At 38.2% G+C, this 21,344-nt stretch overlaps 1 protein-coding gene across 4 annotated transcripts in view; it reads right to left on the bottom strand.

The window, feature by feature from the left end:
* LOC150080867 (histone-lysine N-methyltransferase EHMT2-like) overlaps positions 1-21,344 on the bottom strand; it is a 558,915-nt gene that overhangs the window by 143,087 nt on the left and 394,484 nt on the right. For all 4 annotated transcript variants that reach the window (XM_090381696.1, XM_090381697.1, XM_090381694.1 and 1 more), the window contains one exon: positions 6,220-6,326. In XM_090381696.1, the coding sequence (XP_090237822.1) occupies positions 6,220-6,326 (107 nt within the window). The remainder of the gene's footprint in view (positions 1-6,219; positions 6,327-21,344) is intronic.

Below are 21,344 nucleotides of genomic sequence, written 5' to 3'. Positions count from 1 at the left end.
GTATAGAAAGGATAGACAAGATAGGAAGGGAGGAGGGGTTATGTTGCTAGTTAAGAAACACATAAAATCTAAGGCAGTACATCCAACCGATGCTGGTAGACAATACAGTGTTGAGTCTGTTTGGTGTGAAATAAGCACTGGGAAAGGAAAAATGAGAGTAGGTGTGTTATAGGCTTAATGAATCTGATGAGTATAATGAGCAATTGTGCAGAGAAATAGAGTGGGCCAGTAAATCAGAATGTCATATAATGGGAGATTTTAACTTTCCAGATATCTACTGGAACTTGTGGGTTCCAGATAAAGGAACCCAGTGGTTCCTTTATCTACAGTGATCACAATGTATTAATGTGGATATTATTTAAAGATGTAACTACCATCAAGGCTAAAGGGAAGGGCTTTTGCTTTCATAAAGGTAACTACAGAGATCTCAGACAGTTTTTAAATTCTGTACAGTAGAATCAACTGATGATGTTACCAACAGCGAATTCTAAATGGGAAGCCTTCAGGGACTTAATTTTGGAGGCTACTAGGCTTTTCATTCCAACTAAGAAATACTGTTCAAGGTTTAGGCCTAAATGGATGTCAGATGAATTAATGAGGCTAGTGGCAGAGAAGAATGTATGGGATGCATATAAAGTATCAGGCGAAACAGAAGCCTACGGCAGATCACGAAAAATCTTTTGCAAAGGATGCAAAGAAAAACATCAAGGAGTTCTTTACTCATGTAAACTCTAGAAGGAAAGGGATGAATCAGATTGGACCACTTAACATAGATGGGTTGACTATTGATAATCATGCTCAGGTAGCTGATAAACTGAATGAGTATTTTGCATCTACACTCACACATGAGGAGTTATTCAATGAGGGGAGTGCCAGAAGTTTATCAAACACTAACAGTGAGCTAAGTGATTTTGTAATAACTGAGAGCAAAGTGGAGGAGAAATTGTTGAAGTTAAACATAAGGAAATCATGTGGGGTGGACAGGATCTATCCAGTTACATTAAAGGAGGCAGCAAAGGAAGTAAGCAGGCCCTTGGCCATAATTATGAGAGCTTCCTTGGACTCAGGGGAGGTCCCCATGGACTGGAGGTGTGCAAATGCATCACCAATTCACAAAGGAGTTTTAAAAGGTGACACAAGTAAATACAGACCTGTTAGTTTAACTTGTTTTCCGGGGAAAATAATGGAATCAATGGTTAAAGAAGCATTGCAGGATCATCTCAACAAGACTGCAGTAATAGTTAAAACACAGCATGGGTTTGTCAAAGGGGGGTCTTGTCTGACCAATTTGATTGCTTACTATGATGTGGTCACAAAGGAACCGAATGCCAAAAATAATTTTGATATCATATGCTTAGATTTCAGTAAAGCTTTTGATACTGTTGTGCATGGAAGACTGTTGTACAAATTGGAGAGGTATGGCATCAAGGGTAAGCTGCTACAATGGATAAAGGGATGGTTGAATGGGAGACAACAGAGAGGGGTAATCAATGGACACTGCTTCCCGTGGACAAATGTTATCAGTGGAGTTTGCCAAGGTTCGGTGTTGGGCCCATTGTTGTTTTGCATATTTATCAATGATATTGATGAAGGTATATCAGGTTTAATGTCCAAGTTTGCAGATGATACAAAAGTTGGCAAGGTTGTTAACAACAGTATGCCACTCCAATTGGATCTAGATAAATTGGAAAAATGGGCTGAGAAGTGGCAAATGAATATGGGTAGCAATAACTGAATATGGGTAGCAATAACTGAAGAGAAATGTACCAACTGGGTGGTACAACACTCAGGGAAGTGGAAAGTGAAAAAGACCTGGGGATAATTGTGCAGCCAAATATGAAGTTCGCTGAACAGTGCAGATGGGCTGCCAGGGCAGGTCATGGAGTCTTGTCAATGTAGGAATTTTGGATATATTGGATATATAGGAATTTTGCTAGCAGGGACAGGGATGTGATAATCCAGTTATACAAGGCAATGGTCAGGCCACACCTAGAGTACTGTGTACAGGTCTGGAGGACTCATTTTAGGATGTAAGAGTTGCTAGAATGAGTACAAAGAAGGGCAACAAGATTAGTGAGGGGAACAAATGGGTGCTCTTACCAAGAAAGGCTTTAAGTTCTGCAAATTGCAGTGCTTGGAGAGTAGGCACCTGCGAGGTGTATAAGGCCTTGAATGGGTTGAGCAAGCTGAATGCTGATGGGATTCTTCGTCTTGCTCAGTCTAAGAATCTCAGGGGGCATAGTTTCAAATTGAGGAAAGATAGTTGTAGAATAGATGTGCGGAAATTTGCCTTTAGCCAGCAGGTACTTGATTGGTGGAACAGGCTTCCATCTTTTGTTGTGGAAGCTAATAGCCTAAATAAATTTAAGGCTGAGCTGGACAGGCATTTGGAACGAAGGGAGGGATGAAATGGGAGGTTTTTTTTTTTTGGCTGATGCTGCATAAGCTTGCTTTCTTGCATCGTATGCATCTACTAATGCTAATGACCAAGAAGAAGATATCAAACCACATAAAGAGCGAGAACATCATGGCTAAGCAGCAGAAGGGATGTAAGCAGATTAGAAAAGGATGCAAGGAGCAACTGACAAGGCAGTTATGGAGCAAGCCTACAAGAAGCACCACAACCTGTACACAGCCTACATCGACTACCACAAGGCCTTTGACTCTGTTCCCCTCAACTGGCTGACAGAGACACTAAAAATTCACAAAGTCAACCTGAAAGTAACACACTTTAAGCAAGCATGGTGAAATGAATGACCACAATCAAGGTTGAAAACATCATTACCAGATTGATTGCTATCAGAGGAGAAGGAGGAATCTTTCAGGGAGATGCCTCGAGCCCATGGTTCTGACAAGCATCCAACACACTGTCAATCATGTTCAAAGACAAGTAAGGATATATCCTAAAAGATGGAAAAACCTGTACACTCTCTCTCTCACACCTGATGTACACAGTGGTGAGCTACAGTGGGCTCGCGAGAGCCCATTGTTATTTTTTTTGAAAATTTGCGAGCCCATTGTTGAAACGATCATTTATTTTACAAATGAAATCCTGAATGCAATTATTGAGTATCCAGAGCCGAAACTATGGTGGGGTGAGCGGGGCCCCATTCCCAGCATTTTAATGACACAATCAATTTTTGATTTAATTACAGTCAGACCTCTGTTTAGCGAACTTCTTTATAGTGAATTTTTTTGATTCCCCTTGGTAATTACATTTAAAATAGTTTCCACTGAACAAAGAAAATTTCCAAGTAACGAACGGATTAGGAGAGACAACTTTGTATGCATTGTTCTCACCTCTGGCCTTTAGGCAATTTAGGTAATTAGAAAGTGTGAATTAAGGGATTACCATTTCACAATGTTAGCGGTGTCCGTAAAACCTATGGAGTCACATACCGAGAAGTTGCACTATTCAATATGCTTTATCTGGAATTTCTTAATGCATTCCCCTAACAGCTGCGATATAGGGGAACCTAACAATGGAATGTAACAAAATGCGAGAAGAAGAAAAAAAAAAAGAAAAGAAACTGTTTACAAATATTTGTATTGTTGCAATCATACAAGTAACTGCAGTAGTAACTTCAGGAAGCATGATTGTGATGTCATACTATTCAAAAATTCTAAAAAGTTAGAACTCCAGACACTGTCGTATTCAGTTATCATCGTAAGGCGAGGCATGACAACTAGGTTTTTAAGTTTTTTTTTTTTTTTTTTTTTTTGATAGACCTAGAAATGTTTTACACATTCATTTATACGCATGGGGGGTAATAAGCTGCACCTGACCACCCCCCTAAATCAACCCCTGACTCGAAATATCATACCGGTCACGAAAAATGCATCATGTGCTCTAATCACACTACTAGTAGTGCGAGCGTGGGAAGCGCCTCTAGTGGAAGCAGCTGATGACGTCACTTCCGTGACCGATCAAATTTACTCGGTAGAAAGTCGGAAAAACTGTGAGCCTATTGTTAAAATATTCACAGCTCACCACTGGATGTACACAAATGACATCAAACTCTATGCAGCAACTGAGAATGAACTCCAATGGCTATCCGGATCATCGACAACTTCAGCACTGACATAAGAATGCAATTTGGTCTAGACAAATGCAAGACTCATAGATAGCATCAGAGTAATCCTAGTCAGCCAAAACTACCAGCTGAAGATAAGTGAAGTGATTGAAGCAATGACAGATAGAGAGACCTATAAATATCTGTGGATGATGCAGGCATAACAGCTAGAACACAAAGAGATCAAGGCCTGCCTCACTAAAATATACCATCAGAGACTGAGAAACTCGCTATAATCAAATCTGAATGGCAGGAACATGGTCAAAGCCATAAACATCTATGCAACCACAGTACTAATGTACTCCTTCAGAGACACAGATCGGGCAAACACCAAGCTGGAGGAGATTATGAGATTGAACAGAATAATAATGACCAAAAGCTGCCAGGACCACCCAAAGTTAGCCCTTGAGAGACTGACCATATCCCGGAAAGAAGGAGGGGGGTTGACAGACCTCACTGAACAACAGAAGGCAATTGAGAACTTGAGGGATTCTTCAAGGAAAACAGACAAACAGCACATGCCGCTCAACCTCAGCAAGGCGACCCCCCCAACTGATATGGATGAGAAGAAACAAAGACAGAAAGATGGACAAAGAAGACATTCCATTGTAGACAATACAATGACCTCCATTAAGACTACACAGAACCATCACAAGATGGTTTGAATGCATGGCTCACCAGTGAGAGGCTGTTGTTTGTTTCTTTGTTATTTGATTTTTAGGAGCATTAGCAACTAAGGCCATATTGCTCCGGGAATATGCGGTGGTCATTCCCTTGACCTTTCCGCATCCTCCGTATTTGGTGGTGACGGGCTCGAACCTCGGTCTGATCAAGAAGCGTGTGCTACGCACTGCTGCTGCTCCTTCCCACCTGGCTACAGAGGCGCCCAGTGAGAGGCTCTTCCTTGAGACAGAAGGAGTTATTCCCACCATCCAAGACCAAGTAATCATTGCCAGTAACTACAGGAAAAACATCACAAAGGACCCTGAAGTGACAAATGTCAACGATGCCATCTAGCCCCAGAAACAAATCAGCACATCATCACAGGATTCAGGGTTATCACCCAGACAGAACAGCACAAACAACCAAGTCACTAGGATAATACATCAGAAGCTAGTGTATACCATATTACAAGTACGAATCTCAGGCAGTACTAAAGACCCCTACTTACAAACTATACTGGGACTGTGCCATAATAATGGACAAGACTATATCGTACAACAGACCAGGCATAACCTTCATCAACAGAAAGGAAATGGCTACCTACTTGATCAGCATAGTGGTGCCCAACACCAGCAACCTTTAGAAAACCTATGAGGAAAAGATCAGGAAGTACACATACCAAGAGGGGATGTCCAAAGAAATGTGGCATATGGAATAAGTAATGAATATCCTAATTACCAGGTCAATCACTGGCATGGTACTAACCAGTCTCCATAAGAACCTAGCAGCAAATGGTCTCCAAGAGAACACTTACATGGAACTCCAGGATGCAATCTTGAACACCTGTTGGATAGTCAGAGAGTTCCTAGACCAATAATAGTAACTGGACATAACAACCATCCTCACGCACCTGGTATCAGTACCCAGGAAGGAATGGGAAAATCCCATTAGGAGAAGATGATGATAATAATAAAGATACAACATATTTTGTACAATAATTAAACAAAAAACAAAAAAGTATCTAATTTTGGTAGCAGATTTATAACTGAAGACAGCTAGTATGCTAGTTTACGTTTCAGCAACATATTGTTTATATAGCACTGAAACCAAATTAGCATGTTAAAGTGGGAGGCAAAAATAGTAATTAGGCAGTATACATGGCAGGTTTTTGCAAGTATAAGTCCAAGAAAACTGATCAAATAAAAGTTTGACTATTTTAAGGAAGGTACTAAATAATAATTATTTAGTAGGAAGGGACTGAAAGTTTCAATACTCTCCTAAATACATAGCAAAACCAACAATTAAGGCACAACAGGTCATTTTGGAAAGGACCTATCATGTCCAAAGCCTGTGCTACTGGGTTTATCACAGAAAAGAAACAATAGCTAATTTAAGAAATAAAAATCGAATGTGATTGAAAAATAATGCATTATATACATTAACTAACTTGTTTTATTTCCCACCTTATATACAACATTCTTACCTGTGAAGGATTCTGTCGGATTTATGAACATGTTGAGAAGTTAATTTTTTAAGTTCTTCATTTAACCGAAGGGCCATCCATGTTTGTGAGTTCTGATATGGACAGCACTATAATTAAAAATACACACATGTATATATAAAAAGAGAGCAACTGTAGCAGAAATTTTTGTAAAGGTTTCATAAAAATGTACATATGAGAATAACAGAATAAACCTTCTGAAATGTAACAATACAGAAAAGAGCGAAAAATGAAATTATTATCATTAAGTGTTTTGGATGTTCTATAACTTCTGCATAAAATGAATACTGTATAGATACTCACAACCTTCAGATGAAGGTTTATTTCTGTTTAGGCATTGCTCCTAAACCACACTTCATATAAAAAGGTTAAAAAAGGTGATGCCAACCAAGTCATGATTCTTTAATCATTAAACATATTTTTCAGATTAAAATGAAAAGGAGATAAAAAAAAATCTCAATGGTGACTGTCTATTATATACAAGGTTTATCAAAAAATTTAGTGAATGTTGCAAAAAAATTAATGTTATTCAATGATAATGGTTTACAATGTTAATATTTCTTAATAAAGAGATTAACAGAAGGAAATTATATTGAACAATATATTCTTCAACCACACCCCACTGGTTCCTGTCACTGATCAAAACAATTTTAGAGGTCTTCTTATGGGAATGCTTTTATGCATCTGTCATGTTTGACTAGATTTCTTCAATTAACTCAAACTGCTTTCTGCTAACCTGTTTCAATTTTAGGAATATCCAAAAAATACAATCCGCAAATCAGGTGAATAATGTGGGTGTAGCCCAGCATTTCCCAAAAATTTTTCAGTCACGGAACACTTTTCATCTCGCAACATATTCACAGAACACTTTTCATCTCATAACATATTCATGGAACGCTTTCCATCTCACAACATATTCATGGCACACTTACAAAAAAGTTTAATGGGAGCCAAAGAACTGTTTGCTAATATTTTATTCCACACAATGCACTGTGTACCAGGAGCATCTTTATTTCCAACACATGTAAAGCCGAAATTCAAATAATTGTCATCATACTTTCATTTTGGTCTTTTATTGGTTCCTGTTTTTTTCACTTCGGATTTTTAGGGAACAAAAGGCTGCGACTGTTAATCCTCACTTTGAAGTGTGACAATATTGTGTTCATTTTCATCAACCACAGTTGCAATACTAGAAGTACTTTGCTTCTCATTTTAAAGTTCCTTTTTTCAACCACAAATCCATGATCACATATATTAATAATAATATTTAGAAATACTAATAATTATCAAAAAAATTTATAAACATTTATACAAGGAATTGAGTTTAGTTATGATATTGGTTTGCTTCCCTCTCTCCTTCAACCCATGTACTTCAGGCTTTAGTCTGAAGTACATGGGTTGAAGGAGAGATGTCATTACCTCTACGAATACTTCTCTATGCAAAAGCCCGCCAAAATAAAGTGTTCTGCGGTCTATTTGATTATTAGTCTATGCCAGTATTAATAACAGAAAAAATAAATTATGTTAAATAATGATACAAAAGTGGTGTGCGCTACAAATATGCAAAATTTATTATTTTTTTTCAATTATTAATTACAATTTTTCACGGAACACTGGTGTTCCACAGAACACAGTTTGTGAAACACTGGTGTAGCCAATGCTGAATTTTGACACAATGCAAGTCAAAGACTGTGAAGAGGCCCCAAAGTATATAGTTATACATTGTTATCCTCACAAACAAAAATGTGAAGGCCTAAATCATGGCTTATATGTCTTAAAGCTCCTTAATCCAGCCCTGGGTGCAGTACATGGCAAGTGGCACAGCACACTGTTGTAGTGAAGGAGCAATCCATTTTAAAACTTCCTGGTAGTAGGCAGCATTATTAACAGTGACCTCGTGTGGAATTGAATTCTGATAATGCCATCCCTTCATTGTCAAAATATGCATGTTTTGGTTTCCCAATGGTTTCCACTGGGAGCTTATAACCTTGGACTCAGCCATATCCACACAACTGACCAACTTAAATGAAATGAGGACTCATTGCCACCTTTTATTTAAAGTGAGAATGCAAGAAACAGGTGGTAGATGACTTTCATCAACCGGTGAAATACCACCACTTTGCTTATTGGAGGCTTGAAGTGGCGAAACCTATGTTTAGTCTCTAGAGCAAAGTTTCCGGCATCCCCCCCCCCCATACTTCTCTTTCAACCCATGCACGGTACTAAGTACTATAGGTTTTGATACCTTTCGTGTTTGGGGGTTTCATAAAAAAAAAAAAAAAAACAAGCCAGTTGCTCACTCATCTCATGCTCAAATCCTCAGTAAAAATAGTCTGAACCAAATTACATGGTCAGCAGTTAGTCCAAATAAATCATAGTGCAGAATTCATTGATGTTTTGGCTGTTTCAGGATGTTGGGAAGCTTCTATTTTTTTCTTCATCTTCAAGGAAAAACTTCTCTCATGAAACCTTTGAAACTGCTTAGAAACTAGTTATTTTTCAAGGCATCATCAAATGGCAAATGAATGAATAAACAATGAAGATGAACAGGTGGTTCTGTGAGTTTGCAGTAGGACAGTAAATGTATGTTGGCTGGTGGTGGCATGTGTTCATACTGTTTTGAAAGAGAAAGAGAGAGAGAGAGAGAGAGAGAGAGAGAGAGAGTGGGAATTATAGAATCCAATTCAGAAGAACAGTGCCCATGGATGTATCTGTAGAAAAGGCATTCAGCAGAAACAGTATGTCTAAGAGACAGCGAGTGGAGAGCCTCTGTTAGAGAGGAGTCATTAATTAACCTAACTGCCCTCTTCTGAATGGAATCTAGAAGCCTGAGAGGGGTTTTGGGGGCACTGTCCCAGATGTGGGAACAATATTCCATGGTAGGGCAGAGTTGCGATTTCTACAGATTGCACGGCTATTTGGAAGAAAAGTAATGCCAAGAGTGAAAGGGAAAACCAAGTTTTTTTAGATGCAGAGAAAGCAATATTTGTAATGTGCTTATGCCGAGAGATATTAGAAGTTAGGGTAATCCCCAAAAGAGATATATCATTTTGCCTAGAAATCAGAGTCACACCAAAGAGAAACATAGGAGCAGAAGAATCCTTTTCGCGAGATATAAGACAAGACTGAGTTTTAGAAGGATTGAAATCAACTAAGTTGTCTTTGCCCCACTGGAGAATTACCTGGAGATCAGCATTTAAGGAATTGGTAGCAGATATTCAAGAAGTTGAAGCTGATTGAGCAGGGCAAGGATTCTCAATCTGGAAAGTGGAAGGCAATGTACTATCATCGACAAAACTATGGATAGGATTTCCAGTCAATGGAAGAAGGTCATTAATATACAAGAGGAAAAGAAGTGGGAGAAAGAACTGAAGTGGTACCTAAAGGACCACTCAATTCGAACGTGTACTTAAAAGGGGTTTTTGTGAGAAAAAGAACCTTGGGAGACACCAGAATTAGTGGAGAAGTTAGAAGACAGAGAGCCATCTACCATCACCCTCAGTGAGTAATCAGAGAGAAAACTGGATAACCAATTACAAAAAACAGTTGGCAGACCATAAGATGGAAGCTTGTTTAGAAGAACTTTATGCCAAACACAAACAAAATCCTTTCAGATGTCAATAGCAACTGCTTGTGTTTCACCTAACTTTTCCATTGAATTTGTCCATAAAAGGGTAACATAAGCCAGAATATCACCAGTGGATCGACACTGACGGAATCCATACTGGCAATCGTTGATCAAAACGGAAGGTTTCTGGGTAGTTTATTACCTAGTTGGTGGTTAATTGATTTCTCCATTACTTTAGAAAGAGTAAAAGTAATTGTAATGGGACAATAATTGGATGGGAGGGATTTGTCACCCTTTTTAGGAACTGGCTGGATATGAGCAAATTTCCAAGCAGAAGGAAAAACACCTTTGGAATAAGAAAGTAAAAAAAGGCGGCAAAGAATACGAGTAAGTTCAGGAACACAGGTTTTGAGAACAAATGGAGAAATACCATTGGGACCTGGAGCTTTCTTAGCATCAAGATTCGCCAAAATCCTTCTGACATCCTTTTGACAGAAGACCACAGGAGGCATTGAATGGAGTGTGTTGGGAATGGTGGGAGGTGTTTTACCAAGATCATTAATACATCAGTTGGAAACAAAATTGGATGCTAGCAGGTCAGCTTTATCCTTGGCTGAAGTGACAACAGAACCATCTGGTTTTGACAGAGGTGGGTACAGAGATGGGCAAAAGTTGTGGCCAATAGCTTTGGCAAGAGACCAGAATGCTTGGCTACCATTAGGGCAAGAAGCAAGTTTTCAACATCTAGTTTAGACTGATTAATAACTGCTTTACAATTGTTGTGAGCTTTGGTGTAGGCAGAAAATGAAACTGAAGAATTGGAAACAAGCCAATTACGACATGCAACGTTATTCTCTTGAACAGCCTTAGCACATTTATTGGAAAACCAAAGTTTAGATAAAGGACAAAATTTTAAAGTGGAGTGTGGAATAAACCAACCAAGGTTGGTTTATTCCACATATATTCCAAGGAAAAGAAGAAAAGAAATCTTGCAGGTCATCTCATTTTTCATTCTTATAATGCCAAACAATACGAGATTGGGAATAGCCATGAGATAAAGGTTCCATTGGAGAAGAGTCAATCACCAAGTTGTGATCCGAGGTACCTAAAGGACCACTCAATTCGACCGTGTACTTAGAAGGGTTGTTTGTGAGAAAAAGATCAAGTGTGTTGGCTGTATGGTTACAATTGTCCAGTATTCTTGTAGGTAAATGAACAATCTGTGCAAGGTCATTTGTAATTGCAAAAGTCACAGAATCTCGACCAGCTGGGTCGGTGTGACTAAAAAATGGAAACCAGCTGGAGATGTGAACACTAAAGTCACCAAAGAAAATCACCTCACTGTTAGGAAAGTTGGACTGGAGAAAGTCAAGTTGCAAAGAGAGGAATTCAAAGAGCTCCAAGTGATTAGTTGGGAGAACAGTAGACACAACAGATGAATTAATTATTATTATTATTATTAGCCACATGGTGCAAGGAAGCCCGAGGCTCATGCTGCACCAACCAAAAAAAAAAAAAAAATTTCTGAATTACTCTGAGAGAGAGAGAGAGAGAGAGAGAGAGAGAACAAGAGTCAGAAGTAGAAGGGAATCATCAAGAAAGAGAAGAATGATGATATCCAGCTCAGGACCCTGAGTATGCCAACCCCATACTCACCAGATGTGAGCCCCTGGGGTTCACATCTGGTGAGTATTTGACACAAAGAAGTAGAGAGATTTTAATCCATAGAAAATCGATGAGAGGAAATTCCAAGTTACCAAGTCTCTGACAGGGAATATCGGAATGGACATATGCACAAGTACCAACTTTGAGGCGAAAGGAATCATACAACAAATAATTTGAACACTTTTGAAGTGAAAATGAACAGAGTGCAAGTGAAAATGGACATCGCTGAGATTAGAACTGAGACAATGTATATTTGCAAAATGAACTAGGAAGTGTTTGTGAGGTTTAGATCTTTTCGCAGATAAGCTTACTCTATTAGTTTGACAATTCATGGTGTATTCAATAGTAAGAAAACGTGGTGGTGGGGGACATGCTGTATGAAGTAATGAAATTTTTGGATACGGGATATACATGGTAAGAATATAACCAGATCCTTGACATAACGTGGCCTCAACAATGCCCCCCCCCCCCACATACACACTACTCTGACTCCCTCCAGTCACTATTTGGCAGAGTAGAGGTAGCAAGATTATACACTAGCTGTGTGGGAAACCTCCTAAACAGTTACCACCAATAGTTTCGGTCTGGTGTACTAACTAGCAGCCAGCCTACAAATACTGTTTTAGAGCTGTACCCTCGAAATGTAAGGAAGATTGGATCTCGCCGTGATGTTCATGATAACCTCAAAAGTCATCAGTCATACTGCATGATGGATGGGTTGACCAGAATTTAGCTCTGGAGACTAAGCATGGGTTCCAGCACTTCAAGCCTCTAATAAGCAAAGTGGTGGTATTGCACCGGTTGATGAGAGTCATCTACCACCTAGTATTGCCTGGTAACACAAAGGAGTGGCATTCCTCCATATGGTGTGGGTGCCATACCTCGACTCCTGCTTACGTTGGTGCACAACTGGGTGATCAGCCACAGCGTGCTTGTGCATGGAGGTCATACCCAGGATTACTAACAGTCGCACTATCGTGAAGGTGCAAGCAGAGGACTTGGCTGTCACAGACTGTTCGGACTTCACCGAAACTCTATTAGTTTCACTCTATTGAGTCCACTTGACTTGAATGTCACCCGAATATCATTTCCATCAGCATTTTTTCCATCAGGTAGAAAGTACAGCATGTCTGAGAAAATGTCTGTGACAACCTGAAGGAACAGTACATGCAACAGAAGGTTTTAATGTATCATGTCAGCTTTTCAGTAAATTGTCATGTAAAGATCAAGTTAAAACATAAGGTTCTAAAATACTATGCTGGAAGTGATCACCAAGATGCAAAGTAATGCAAGCAGAACTCAGGTGACATTCATGCCATAGAGGAATGGCTGATTTCTGACATTAGGCAATACTAGTGTGACAGATCACCAGTGCAATACCACCACTTTGCTTGAAAGTAGCAAAAACCATATTTGGGGTGAGGTGCTAAGTTGTAGCTTCTCACCATCACTACTGTCACACAATATGTGTGACAATATGTGAGCTGTCTCTTGGGATTATGATGAGTATTATATCTAGATATAATATTTTGTAGATTTTGAGGATATAGCTTTAAAACAGATTTTGCAAGCTGGCCGCTAGATAGTCCAATCAACTGAAAATTGTTTTGGTGCCTCAATCAAGGTGCAACCCTGCAACCTTTGCTACAATGGGCCAACATGGCTCAGTATTTTTGAAGTTTTAGAAACACATTTTACAAAGGAAGAAGATGTTTTGGAAAGAAAGCACAGACCAGCACGAATAGTTACAAATGGGGCATTCTTACCAAGAAAAAAAATCTGGGTTTTGTACATTCCATTGTCTGTAAATCAGGCATCCCTTAATGCTTTAGATAGTTAAGTAAACGAAATGCTGATGACATCTTTACTCTTTCACAGATTACAGACACACAAAAGGTAAATGAATTTAAACTGAAAAAGGATGATTGAAAAAGGATGACTGCAAAATATATGTTCAGAAATATGCCTTCAGCATCACGTAACTGACTGTTAGAATACTGTTTTAGAGCTGTACATTTCAATAAATTTAATTGAATTGAATAAATTTTATATAAATTCAATAAATTTTATTGAATATAAATTTCAATAAATTTAAAGGAAGAGTGGACAAATTATTAAAAAGGATGGGTAATTGAGATGGATAAATCGTTTTTCATCATTTTGAAATGAAATGTGCATATACTATATTGCACATTTAGTGTGCTTTTCGATATAAATACATACATACATATATTTGAATAACGTTTAAAATAGTTGGAAACTGAATCTTTCATAATAAAAATAAAATAAGGTCCAGCAAACATCAGAGGCAGCAAAAAGCATATTCCTCTACATGATGCTTGAAATATAACCATACAAATAACAGATCTAGACCACTACAGTAAAATAAAACAAAAATAAACCAAAAATAGACTAACCAATACACCCCATCTCAACAGAGGATCATAAGGCCAATAATGGTCAGGGAATTGCTGCATTTTGATTGATAGACAAATCGCTTCCGCAAAGGCAAGTTGATCGAAAGATCAGTCCGCCACCCGATCCCCAGATCGAACCACCAATGCAGAGGACCTGAATAGCGGTGGTCCTGATGCAGCGAAAATTAAAAATTGAACAGATGCAAGCACTCCAGTGCAAAGCCACACTACTGACAAAAGTAATCTTAACCAGTTTATATAGACGAAAAATGAACTATGGATGGCAGCACAGGTGCAGCGTTAGCAATTCGCCCACTACCGTCATGTGATATTCTGTATATTTGAATAACGTTTAAAACAGTTGGAAATTGAATCTTTCATAATAAAAATACATACATACATACATATATCAATTGATCTCATCAGATACATCTCATTGTTTAGGAATTTATTAGCACATTGGTTACAATGCACTGGTTCATATGGTACTAGGTGTAAACTTTTCTTTATGTATTATGTTTTGTCCCAAAACCACTAAAGCCATTAGCTGTAAGTATATTATATTTCTAAATTGTGTATCCGACATTCAGTTTGCCAGATGAAAAACCAGAGCTTCCAAGGGCAGGGGAACCATGCAACCCTTACTTAAGATATGCTAACTGTCATGGCATGGGAGGAAACCCATAAAATGTACTCCTACCTTTAAACCCAAGCCCTTTCCACATCACATAAGACAGCATTATAACTATTTTAGAGGTTTAAGGTATTATGTCAGTAATTTGTGTGTTCATAGGCTGGATTTAACTCAGCAGTAGCACCCCGTTCACTTACCAGGCCAGTGGGAAAATATTGTTGGTGACTCACTGGCGGCGGGTGATAGTTGGTAATTTGTGTTCCTTCTTATTGTTGTCTTTAGTCATGTATTTGCTGCAGTTTGTACTAATTTATATTATTGTTCTTTTATAATAATCATTAAACCATGATCCCTTGTGAGAGGCCACTATATCCCTTATCTTACCCCATTATGGCAGACTGCATACAGTTTGTCATTAGTGGACACATTCTTTCGTCACAACACTTTCAGTTTTATGGTTGAATTATTACATTAATTCATGCCAATCAAAAGGCAGCCACATATAAATGGTTTTTCCAGCAGACCTAAATGTTCAATTCTTTTTGTTAAGGAAGCAATTATTAAGAAAAAAATTTAATTCAACACCAGAATAACTAATAACAATTTAGGATTATTATTATTATAATATTATAATCCTAAATTATAATAATTTAGGATTATTATTATTATAATTTTTAACTGAAAACGTTAATTTCAAGGTGTTCTCTGGATTAATTTGTAGTACTGGAATAATGTTGAAGTTTCATTCAATAAACTACAAATTTAAATGTGGCAGTAATTAAATAGTATATTTATATTTTGTGGTACAACCCATTTTTTAAATTTTAAACATAGTTAATAAACTTTTTGTTTTGTTAAAACTACTATTTCTAGTGGCCAAAAAATACAGCAATTAAAAAATTTTTAGTTATTATTAAAAAATAACAAATAAACTTAATAAGTGCTGCAATCTACTGAAAAAACATCAAGCATTAGTACATTTTAAGCACAATTTAAAATACTTTTATACTTTTCTCAAAACTTAGGGTTAAAGTTCGTCCCATACCAGGTAATCCCATACCACTGTTGTTATAAAATTGGATCATACTACTGTCTGGTGAAAGGCAATATTTACTGAAAAAGCTGGAATAATTTGGTGGAGGGAGAGAACAGACCTTCCACTCTCCACCTGAGATTGGCTAATGCAGTACCAAGAGAAACCTAGTAAGTGAGTTGGCCTGGAAATAAGTCAAAGGGAAAAATCCTAATACTCTGCAGGCAAGATCATCTAATTATAACCCAGATGTGAAGAGGTCTTTAAGAATTTGGTGAAACTCATGCAGACCTGTCTTTATTCAAAAAACAAAAATCATTTAGCCCTTTCAAAATTAAGAAAATTAGCAAATTCAGAGAGACTGCATTTAAGTGAAGTATATCGAGCTGCATTATTTTCAGAATGCACTGTAGTGTTTATTGGCATTTCATGCTTCTGCATAGGTGTTGGTGCCTCCGTAGCCAGGAGCAGCAGTGCGTAGTACACGCTTCTTGATTAGACCGGGGTTCGAGCCTGTGACCACCAAATACGGAGAATGCGGAAAGGTCACGGAATGACCACCGCACATCCCCGGAGCAATATGGCCTTAGTTGCTAATGCTCCTAAATAACAAACAAACAAAAAGCATAGGTGCTGACCTCCTGCTTGGCAGGGTGGAACAAATGTGCAATAACTGACCAATCACAGTTTTACTATAGGATTAGTTCAAACCAAGATGGAAGCAGTGAAGGGTTGTTTCTTTCATTCTAATAGGCAAATGTTGAGTGAACTTGGAGTTGTTTTTTTTTTTTTTTTTTTAGTGGAGCACAAGCGGGAAAAAAAAAAAAAAAAAACGAAAAAAGCCTGCCTGTTTCGTCCAACCATTCACTCCAAAAGTTTGTCTAGTTCAGCCTTGAATCTATTTAAGTTGTCAATTTCCACAATGACAGATGGAGGTGTGTTCCAGCAATCAGCCATCTGCTGGCTAAACGCAAATTTCCATACATCTAGTCTACAATTATCTTTTCTCAATTTGAATTTATGCCCCCTCAGGTGCAGATTCTGAGCAAAAGGAAGAATCCCATCAGTGCTGAGCTTGCCCAAACCATTCAAGGCCTTATACACCTCTATCAGATCACCTTGCAGGTACCTTGCAATTTCTGGAGACTAACCTTGCAGGTTAGTCTCCAGAAATTGCAATTTATAGAATTTAAGCCTTTCTTGGTAACAGCATCCCATTGTTCTGCTCACTAATTTCATTGCCCTTCTCTGTACTCATTCCAGCAGCTCTACATTCTTCCTAAACTGAGGCCTCCAGCCTTGCATCCAGTACTCAAGGTGTGGTCTGACCACTGCCTTATAGAAGGGGATAATCACCTCCTTATCCCTTCTAGCAAAATTCCTATTTATCATTGACAAGACCTGGTAAGCTACTCTTGCGGCCTGTCTGCACTGCTCAGAAAACTTCATATCTGACTACACAATTACCCAAACCCCAGGTCTTCTTCATTCTCCACTATCCTGAGTATAGTACCACACAGTTGGTATGTTACTTGAGGATTACTGCTACTCATATTCAGTACTTAGCATTTGTCAAGGTTAAACTTCAGTTGCCATCTCTCAGCCCATCTGCTCAACTTAGATGTTGTTGTAGTGTACTGTCCCACTTGTCATTAACGACCTTACCAATCTTTGTATTGTCTGCAAACTTGGACATTAAGCCTGATATACCATAAAGCGCTTAGGGCGTAAGCCTCAAGCTATGGAAAAGTCTAGACTATGTATAAGTATAGTGCGAAAGCATCAATAATACATAGCCAAATCTGAATGAACAGAATATTAGCAAAGAAGCATCGTTTTAAGTTATATCTCATATTGTGAATACCTTCACAACGAGTTGCCATGATATTGCACTACTTCGAATAAGTAACGCTTCACCTGAGGAGAAGATATGATATTGCACTACTTCGAATAAGTAACATTAGTTACTTATTCTCAGATGGATACCACCTCCCAGACGGCAACGTTTCAGGGCTATTTGGCCCTTCTTCGGTAGGTGGGTAGGTAGGTACCCGAGTGATGCAATGATGGCAAAACAGTTATGAAGTATAACTCCACAATACGAGAGATGCCTGATGGTGTATAATGTATATATTTTCCTAAGAACAGAAGTTAAACTAACAGGTCTGTAATTACTCATGTCACTTTCGATCCCCACTTTGTGAATGACGGATACATTTGCACATCTCCAGTACATGGGGACCTCTCCTGAGTCCAATGATGCCCTCATAATCATGGCTGAGGAACTGCTTACTTCCTTTGCTCTCTCCTTTAATATAACTGGATAGATCCCATTCACCCCAGGTGCCTTTCTTATGTTTAACTTCATCAATTTCTTCTCCACTTTGCTCTCAGTTATTACAAGTTCATTTAGATTCCTATTAGAGTTTGATAAACTTCTAGCCTCCACTTTCCTACAGAATTCTTCACGTGTGAATGTAGATGCAATATACTCATTCAGTTTGTCAGCTACCTGAGCAGAATCATCAACAACTGAACCATCGATATCAAGTGGACTAATCTGAATCTTCCCTTCCTTCTAGAGTTTGCATAAGTACAGAAGTCTTTACTGTTTTTCTTTGCATCTTTTGCAAAAGATTTCCTGTAATCTGTCTTTGCTTGCCTAACCTCCTTTGTCATTTTATTACAGACTATCTTATATCTACCATAGGCATCTGTGTCTTCTGATAATTTATATGCATTCCATGCATTTTTCTTCTATGCCACGAGCCTCATTAGCTCGTCTGACATCCATTTAGGCCTAAACTAGAAGAGTATTTCTTTGTTAGTATGAAAAGCCTAGTAGCTTCCGAGATTAATTCCTTGAATTCTTTCCATTTAGAATTTTATTTTATTAAGAATTTTATTACAGACTATCTTATATCTACCATAGGCATCTGTGTCTCCTGATAATTTATATGCATTCCATGCATTTTTCTTCTATGCCACGAGTCTCATTAGTTCGTCTGACATCCATTTAGGCCTAAACTAGAACAGTATTTCTTTGTTAGTATGAAAAGCCTAGTAGCTTCCAAGATTAATTCCTTGAATTCTTTCCATTTAGAATTTGTTGTTGGTAACATCATGAGTTGGTCCCACTGCATAGAATTTAAAAACTGTTTAAAAAGATATGAAAGTAACTATATCTTTTATATATAAATACATTAAACTTAGCATTAGTAGAGGCATATAATGCAAGAAAGCAAGCTTATACAGCATTAACAAAAAAAAAAAAAAACCCCCATTTCCCATTTCATTCATCGATTCGCTCCAAACACTTGTCCAGTTTTTCCTTGAATTTATTAAAGCTATTAACTTCTTACAATAACAGTCAGAAGTCTGTTTCAACTATAAGATGACTAAACAAAAACTTATACAAATAAATTCTACAACTACAAATTAATATTGGAAGCTACTAGGCTTTTCATACCAAGCAAGAAATATCGTTCAGGTAACACAGAAGCCTATGGAAGATATAAGCTGGTCTGTAACCAAGTTACAAAGGAGGTTGTTAGGCAGGCAAAGGCAGATTACAAGAAATTTGGCAAAGGACAAAAAAAAAAAAAGCAAAGAGTTCTTTATTTATGTAAACTCTAGAAGGAAGGGGATGAATCAGATTGCTCCACTTGACATCGATGGTTCAATCATTGATGATCCTGCTCAGGTAGTCAACAAATTGAATGAGTATTTTTTGCATCTACATTTACACATGAGGAGTTATTCAGGGAGGGGAATACTAGTGGTGTATTAAACAATAGTAGTGAGTTAAACGATTTTTTAATAACTGAGAGAAACATGAAGGAGAAATTGTTGAAAAGGTGGTGGCAAAGGAAGTAAGCAAACCCTTAGCCATAATTGTGAGAGCTTCCTTGGACTCAGAGGAGGTATCCACAGACTGGAGATATGCAAATGAGACCCCAATTCACAAAGGAGGACCAATGGGTGACACAAGTAATTACAGAACTGTTAGTTTAACTTCTGTTCGGGGGAAATTAATGGAGGCACTGGTTAAAGAAGCACTGCAGGTTCATCTAGACAACATTTCGGTTATAGTTGAGACACAGCATTGGTTTGTTAAGGGGAAGTCTTGTCTGGTCAATTTGATTGGATACTATGATGTGGTCACAAAGAAACCAAATGCAAAAAATAATTTTGATATCATATACTTGGATCTTAGGAAAGCAGTATGGCATTAAAGGCAAAATGCTGCTAAGGATAAAGGGATGGTTGAGTGTAAGAAGACAGAGAGTGGTAATCAATGGACACTGTTCTTCGTGGACTAATGTTATTAGTGGAGTCCTCCAGGGTTCAGTGTTGGGTCCATTGTTGTTTTCTGTATTTATTAATGATATTAATGAAGAAATATCAGACTTAATGTCTAAGTTCACAGATGACACAAAGGTTGGCAGGGTTGTTAATGACACAAATGACAGTATGCTATTGCAAGACGATCTACAAATGTTGAGCAGATAGTCTGAGAGGCGACAACTGAAGTTTAACATTGAAAAATGTAAGGTAGTGCGCATATGACTAGCAATAACCCCAGAGCAATGTATCAACTGTGTAGTACTACACCCAAGGTGGTAGAGAATGAAAAGGAACTGGGGGTAATTGTGCAGTCAGATATGAAGTTTTCTGAGCGGTGCAGACAGTCTGCAAGAGTAGCTCCTGGTGTCTTGTCAACGATATACAGGAATTATACAAGGGCATACATAATCACCTCCTAATAAGGAGGTGATTATGCCCTCCTATTGTATAAGGCAACGGTTAGGCCACACCTTGAGTACTGCATGCAGGTCTGGAGGCCTCATTTTAGGAAAGATGTAGAGCTGCTGGAATGAGTACAGAGGAGGGTAACGAAATTAGTGAGTGGAACAAAGGGTTGCTGTTACCAAGGAAGGCTTAAGTTCTGCAAATTGCAGTTCTGGAGACTAGGTACCTGCAATGTGATCTGATAGAGGTGTATAAAGCCTTGAATGGTTTGAGCAAGCTCAATGCTGATGGGGTTTTGCCTCTTGCCCAGATTAATCGCCTGAGGGGACATAAATTCAAATTGAGGAAAGACAATTATTTAATAGATGTGCAGAAGTTTGCCTTTAGCTGGTGCATGGTTGATTACTGGAACAAACTTCCATCTGTCATTGTACAAGTACAGTTTAAATAAATTCAAGGCAGAACTAGACAAACATTTGCAGCGAATGAATGAATGGATGAAATTGGAAAAGATTTTTTTGGGTGATGCTGTATAAGCTTGATTTCTTGCTAACTGTCTTTCTTCAATTTGAGTTTATGCCCCTCAGGTTTGTAATCAGAGTAAGAATCTTATCATATTGAGCCTTCTCAAATGAATCAAGGCCTATACCTCAATCAGATCACCTCGTAGGTGCATAGTCTACATGCTGCAATTTGCAGAAAATAAAGCCTCTCTTGTTACCCCTCTGTTACCCTCACCAATCTCGTTGCCCTTCTCTGTACTCGATCTAGCAACTGTACATCCTTCCTAAAATGAGTCCTTCAGATTTGAGTGCAGTACTCATGGTGAGGCCTAACCACTGCCTTATACAAAGGGATAATCAACTTATGTCTGCTTGAAAAATTCCTGTATAATGTTGACAGAAACCCATGACCTGCTCTGGGAGCCTGTCTGTATTGCTCAGAAAACACTTCATATCTGCCTGCACAATTACCCCCCCCCCAGATCTTTTTCATTCTTCAGTACCCTGAGTATAGCATCATACATTTGGTAAATTT

The sequence above is a fragment of the Mastigoproctus giganteus genome, chromosome 9 (assembly GCF_048544385.1).
Source record: "Mastigoproctus giganteus isolate SK-2022 chromosome 9, ASM4854438v1, whole genome shotgun sequence".
Lineage (NCBI taxonomy): Eukaryota > Metazoa > Arthropoda > Arachnida > Uropygi > Thelyphonidae > Mastigoproctus > Mastigoproctus giganteus.
This window is presented reverse-complemented; position numbering and strand designations above follow the sequence as displayed.